Source organism: Rutidosis leptorrhynchoides, chromosome 8 (assembly GCF_046630445.1).
Source record: "Rutidosis leptorrhynchoides isolate AG116_Rl617_1_P2 chromosome 8, CSIRO_AGI_Rlap_v1, whole genome shotgun sequence".
Classification (NCBI taxonomy): Eukaryota; Viridiplantae; Streptophyta; class Magnoliopsida; order Asterales; family Asteraceae; genus Rutidosis; species Rutidosis leptorrhynchoides.
Genome location: NC_092340.1, coordinates 358,364,389 through 358,371,686, shown reverse-complemented (window position 1 = coordinate 358,371,686; position 7,298 = coordinate 358,364,389). Strand labels below are relative to the sequence as shown.

Genomic DNA, 7,298 nt, shown 5'->3' with positions numbered 1-7,298 from the left:
CGTTACACCGTCACAAATGATCAAAAAGGGTGCTAAAAGAAAGCCTGACATGCCAGAGAAAGAAATCCCGATAAAACAACAGAAGACGGGGAGACTGAGTGCCCCGGTAGTGACTGATAATGTTATTCTAGAAATCATTGACGATTTGATTCATAAGTCTGGACTTATCTATCCCGGCCCGTCCACATTATATCATGATGAAAGGAATCTGGACGGCCCTAAGACACCGGAAGAGATGATGACTCCACATTACGAGTGCTTATTGGTATTTGTTCGGGGCCTATCCAACGGATTTATATTCATCACCGACGAGTTTTGGGAGCGGATCTACAACATCCGACCAATTATCAGTTCAACCTACAAAATCCTTACAATAATCAGTACAACCTTAATCATCCATCCAATAATCAGTTCAACCTACCTCAACAATCCAATCAATAGTTCAACCTACATCATCTATACAATAATCAGTTCAACCGACAACAGTCATCCAGCAATCAGTTCAACCTACAACAGTCAACCATCAATAAGTACGACCTAGAACACCAAAGTAACAATCAGTTCAACCTACACCACCCATACACTGATCAGTACAACCAACCACATCCATACACAAATAATTTGAACCTACAAAATCAATCTGTAAATCAGATCAACTTACAAACTCAAACCACGGATGAAATCAACCAACAAATACAATACACCAATTTGTTGAATGATAAACAACCACCGTTTGAAGGTAACGAAGATCATTACATGGTTGACCTACCTACATCTGATCAAAGCGGATCTGAGCATGATGATATGGAAAATGTGAATCCAATCAAACCAACAAAACACCCTGTTTCTAACTACATAGTTGATGAGGAAGATGTTCCTGATAGTGATGATGAATACGAAGATGAATACGTCGACCAAACACAAACTTATGACCAGCCAATTAAGTATAATCCCCAACCAGATGATATATTTTGGAACATGCCACCATTACTGTCGAACACCCAACCCGAAATGAAACCTAGATCAATGAAAATATATGAAACCTCAGATCTAGTTAAATTGAATCAGACTTTCGAAAACAAGGAAGATTTTCTTATGCAATTACGTACAAAGTGTGTTACTGAAGGGTTCCAGATAAAACCAAATTACTCAGACAAGTCAAGGTATACAGCTACATGCATATCACCAAATTGTTCATGGCAAATTACTGCTAGGTGTATACAAGTTGGCAACAACTTTCAAGTACGGAAGTTGAATGATCTACACACGTGCTCAAATACCCAAATTCTTCCGAACAATAAGCATGCCACCAAGAAGGTCCAGGTAATATACTGAAAGAGGTGATGAAACAAGAAGGTCGTGTCTATCGACCGAATGATATAAGGACTGATATGTCGCGCGATTTAAAATAAGTCTATCATACCACCAAGCATGGAAAGCCAAATGTTACGCAATTGAGATGTTGAGGGGTAGTCTTGAAGATTCTTTTCAAATACTACCTAATTATCTATATAATCTTAGATTGTCTAACCCAGGTAGTGTAACCAACATTCGAACGGACAACAAAGGAAGATTTGTTATGAGTTACATGTCCATTGGTGCAGCGGTATGTTTAATGCTTTCTTTATTTACTTATTAATTTAACTCGTATTTAAAAATAATGTTTCAATACTTTAATATGCAGACACGTTCGTTTGTTAACTATGCACGACCAGTAATCATAGTCGATGGGGCTCATTTAAAAAGTCGTTACTTGGGGACTAACTTGATTGCTGTCGCTATGGATGCTAACAATGGAATCCTTCCATTAGCCTACGGTATTGGAGCAGGAGAGACCACCGATCATTGGACATGGTTTTTTGGTAATCTAAGAGACTCTCTACAGTCTTCGGGGTGTTGTATTGTTAATCTCACCATTATATCTGACAGGGCACCTGCAATAGCTGCTGGCATATCAAACGTATTTCCAGAAGTATTTCATGCACTATGTGCTAGATATTTGTTGGGAAACCTCAAAAGTGTGTCTAAAAGGGTTAAAAGTTACGAGTGGCACTACTAGAAAATGTGCAAAGCGTATAGAAAATCCGATTTTGATCACCACTATGGTATACTAGCACGACGTATCCCAGACAGTGCACGTACACTCACTACTGTTGGGTTCAACAGATGGTCTAGACATCATGCAGATCGTGTTCGGTATGCTTACCTTACTTCTAATAGTGTAGATTCAATGAACGCAATATTAGTTCATGCGAGGAAACTCCCGATTACAATGCTTCTTGAATTCTTTAGAGCTTCAGTTCAACAATGGTTTTGGGAACACCGAAACACTGCCGATGGTTTAACAACCCTTGTCACACCATATGCAGAGCGTAAGCTTGGTAAAAGAAATCGTAAGTCTATTAGTTGGACTGTCAAACCGATATCACAAGTTAAGTTTGAGGTATTGGATATGAAAAAAGGTGGTAAAGTCAATCTACAAGATAAAACTTGCACATGTAAACAATGGCAGTTTTTCGGTATACCCTGTGGACATGTAATGGCAGTAGCAAGGTATTTTGTCCTACGTAACGTTACTACACACGTTCAGAATTATTTCCACACTGAAACGTACAAGTCGGCATACATGGAAGATATTAACCTGCTAGATCATATTTCTGAATGGATAGATCCAGGACACCTACAAACCATCCTACCGCCATTGGTTACAAAGCGACAATCGGGTAGACCAAAGAGTACTGCTCGTATACCGTCCCAAGGAGAGGACAAAGACAATTTCAAATCTAAAAGAAAATGCAGTCGTTGCTTGGAATATGGACATACTAGATCAACTTGCACCGCACATTATGATCTTTCTGAAGGTAAACAAAAGTCCAAGTGTAACTCAAAAACAAAGGTAAAGCCGAAGGGGTTGGTAAAGGGCAAGGGTAAAGGAAAACGTGAAGACTCATGCTCAACACAATTTGGCTCCACTTACAATTTGAGTGATGATTAGCTTCTTCTTTGTGTTTTAAATGTGTTTAACTGCCATGGATGATAGGTATGTGTGTTCGTATGTTTTCTAGCCGTTTAACTGTCGTGTATGTGTTGTGTCTGTAACTTGTGTTATTTGTTGTGTAATCAATAAATGTAGTATGAGATAATATATAATATTTGTTGTTCAAATTAAAGTTTATTTCACTAAATTGGATGGCAGACTACATTGGAACTCATGAAAAATCTTATCTGATATATCTTATCCAATAGTAGTATGAGTTATGCTTAGTCGACCCACTAATCGGTCGCCTACAACGCAAGGATGGTCGACTAGGGTTAGTCGACCCACTTATGGCTAACAAGTCGGTCGACCTTGAAGTCGACCACATCATTGAAGTAGTCGACCAACATCAATGAAGAATGTTGGTCGACTACCTTGAAAACTAATATGGTCGACCGGGTAAAGGGGTAGTCGACCCAAATTGTGGTCGACCTAATGGTGTAAATAGACAATTTTTTTCCCAAAAGTGATTTTTGAAAAAAAGTTTTTAAAAAAGTGTATTTGGGCGAATTTCCCATTTCCATCTCTATATATAGATAGATATAAACAATAAATGGGTGAAGCAGCAGCTTCTTGTTTGATCCGTTCAGTTTCACAACCATTATTTGCTTCTTGCGAATTAAAACAGGTTAGTTCATCTCAATGTTTTATTGTTTTCTAGGGTTTAGTTGCTTTTTTACTCAATTGTATATTTGATTGTAGTTTTGGTCTCGATAACCCTAGTTTTTATTATATTTATTGGTTATAGTCAAGTACTATTTTTTATTGATATTGCTCAATAACATCATATATATCTATCGCAATATCGTGTAAAAATGCTCTAGAATCAAGGATAATGAAGGCGTTTCTACAAGTAATAGGCCAAGATGTGCAAATTTGTATCGGAGAGTGATTTATAAAGAGTTTTGATGATCTATGACCTTGGTTGATCCCGATACAAGTTAAGGTCTAATTTATGCTCTAAAATGGTAAAACAAGGCATCAAAGGTGTTAGGCTTCGTCCAAATGAAAGAAGATTGAAAAGAAAACGAAACAGCAATTTTCGTTACATTGGGACGCCGTCCAGCCTTTTAATGTGGGACGCCGTCCAAGTCTTTGGGACGCCGTCCAGCTCTTAAGAACGGGATGCCGTCCAGACTTTAGGACGCCGTCCTGTAGTAGGTTTTCAGCTACTTTTGCCTTTTGACCTACTTTCTCCACTTTAAAACCTACTGATTGAGGGACTGTTTTATATATACGAAACCAGAGGTTACTGAGACGATTTTGGGAGCAAATTTGGTGAACTCCAAGCTCTTGAAAGAGGATCAACATCAAGTCTTCAAAGATCAAAACCTTCTCCATCCAAGATTCATTCTCTATTAGGTTGTTTTCTTGTCCTCCAACAATAAAATCTACTTATCAGTTGATTGTTATTTTGTTTGTAATTATGATTGTTGGCTAAACTCTATAATGTTCATCTAGATAAATAACTGAGATGTTGAATGTTTACTTTTGATTGATTGTTATTATGCACGATAGTTTGATGTTTGAATACAAGAACCATTCTTGTTAAAGCTTAATCCTTTCGATTCAACTAGTTGATATGTTCATTTGATTAAGAAACATCATCTTGTTAAATTAATGTATTGATTTACATCTAGTGACATGTGTTTATCCATCTTTTACCAAAAGGGATAAGTTGAGTTCAAATGGTTAGTTTATATAGGGATGTAAGAACGACTCTTGTAGATACTTTCGGATAGCCTAATTGATATGTGTAGTTATATAGGTGAACGATCAATTCCCTAGATATTGTTATACATATTTTCATTACTCGATTCCATATAACTAATAGGTGTTAGTAATTTGTAATTTGCCTTATATAGTGACGTTTTTAGGGATCTTATTACCACACTAAATTGATTACTTGGGTTGGGTGAATTGAGCATTTAACCGGACCAAGGGAATGAACTAGGCTAAATCATAAGTTGACATAGGAGTGGATCATGATCAACACACCATTGACTTGATCATTCTTCAAGTCTTTAGACTAGTTGAATTAGTTGATTACAAATAGGAGGTCTTAGATGACAAGAACATCACTTGCGTCTTGTAATCCCGTTTGAGTGTTTACTCAAGACTACTCTTGGTGAACCGATCAATTAGTTCTCGTGCATAACCAATCAATCCGGTCTTAATCTTAAATAACATTCAACATCGAGGGTAAAAAGTCTAGATGAGCATTTTTCCTTAAATTGATATCAAATCTATCTTACTTACTTTCTTTGCACTTATTTTCATCTTATAAACTTAAAAGACCAAAAATATTGTTTTTACATTTAACCTTCTCTGATTTGGCTAAATCGTTAAATAGCCACCAAAACATAAAAGTTGTACCTTTAAGCTTCATTTACTTAGTTAATCATAATATAGTTTATAATTCTAGTTTGACTAATACAACTGTCCTTGGAACGATACACGGAACTAAACCAGTTACTATACTACTACACGATCGGGTACACTGCCCGTTAGTGTGTAGCAATCTCTAATCGGTATTTTTCCATATTATTTTATACAACAATTCATACACCACTTTTCGCATATCAAGTTTTTGGCGCCGCTGCCGGGGACAGTTTTGTGTCAAAATAGAATTATTAACTAATTTGTGATTAAGTAGTTTCTTAATTATTTTAAATTATTAATAGTCTTTGAATAATCTTGTAGAATCGGTATGTTTAATAGTTTTTGTTAGTTGTGTGATTGACAGATTATAGGTTGCATATGCCACATACCCGAAGTTCAGAATCTCCATTACTTACACCGTTTACGGAACCTGATAGAAAGCTTGGTAGAATTCCAAAAGAAGTACTTGAACTTTTTGAATCTTCATCAAAGCAAGAAACTTTTGATTCAGAATCAAGTACAACCAAGCCTCGATATTCAGATTTTGGTAAACCCGTTCAACCCCTAAATTTTGAAATGGAAGGAGAAAGACCGTTGGTACCAAGACAATCAATGGTGGCTAAGATGAAAGCAACCCGAACCGGCCAAGGTAGTGCCATTACTCCGCCCACTGGTGAGGTAAATTTTGAAATAAAGGGACCTATTCTTCAAATGATTAATAACAGGTGTCAATTTAGTGGTGGTCCTAATGAAGATGCAAACGAACATATTCGTCTCTTTCAAGAGATATGTCTTCTTTTCAAACTTAAACCAGACACTGACCAGGCCATATTTTTAAGACTTTTCCCATGGACACTCCACGGGGAAGCACGAAGTTGGTTAGATTCATTGGCCGAGGCTACGATAGAAACTTGGGATGGTATGTTGGAAAAGTTTCTTAAGAAATATTTTCCAGCTTCTAAGTCCGCGAGACTCCAACACGAAATTACCCAATTCTGTCAAAAACTGATGGAAACCTTGTACGAAGCATGGAATCGATTTTCCAAAATGCTAAGAGGTTGTCCAAACCATGGCTTGGATACCTTTCAAAAAGTCCAAATCTTTTATAAGGGTTGTGATGTTGCAACCCGAATTTCCATTGATCAAGCGTCCGGAGGTTCACTCATGGACAAAACCGAGCAAGAGGCTTATGAGATAATCGAGAAGCTAGCCGATTATTTTCATGAGTGGCATCAAGAATGCCCAATTACTCGTAATGCTCAAGTCCAAAGCGCCGGTGCTTATGATGACCTTAGTTCCCTAAGTGTGAAAATAGACGGTGTTGCTCGAAACATGGACAAAATCACCAAGGAAATTCATAGTATGAAAGTAGGTTGTGAATACTACGGTGGACTCCATTTAGGAAAAGATTGTGATGCCGGTTTAACTATGGCTCAAAAAGAAGAGGTGGCTTTCATAAGCCAAAGAAATAATAATCAATTTCAAGGAAGAGCCCAGTTTAACCGGAACTTTAACAACCCCTACAACCCTCAAGGTCAAAATTCCAAATACCAACAAGGGTCAAGTAGCGGGTACCAACAACAAACTCCGGGTTTTTATCAAAAACCCCAACAGGAAGAGAAAAAGTCAAATTTGGAGAGTATGTTGGAAAAGTTAATTGCATCACAAACTCAGCTTGTCACAAACATAAACCAAACCAACGAGAAAAACGAACACCAGTTTAGAAACCAACAAGCCTCAATACAGAACTTGGAGAAGCAAATGAGTGGGTTAGCTAGTTTACTTAGTGAGAGAAAACCAGGAAGTTTACCGGGCGATACCAATAAGAACCCCCGAAATGAGCACGCCAATGTTATCACCACACGGAGTGGTTTAGCAT

General features: G+C 37.4%; 1 protein-coding gene across 1 annotated transcript; it reads left to right on the top strand.

The window, feature by feature from the left end:
- The first annotated feature begins 2,062 nt into the window (after positions 1-2,062).
- On the top strand, positions 2,063-2,995 carry LOC139864660 (uncharacterized). The gene has a single exon (XM_071853236.1). The coding sequence runs from the start codon at positions 2,063-2,065 to the stop codon at positions 2,993-2,995; it is 933 nt and encodes a 310-aa protein (XP_071709337.1).
- Positions 2,996-7,298: the final 4,303 nt, after the last annotated feature.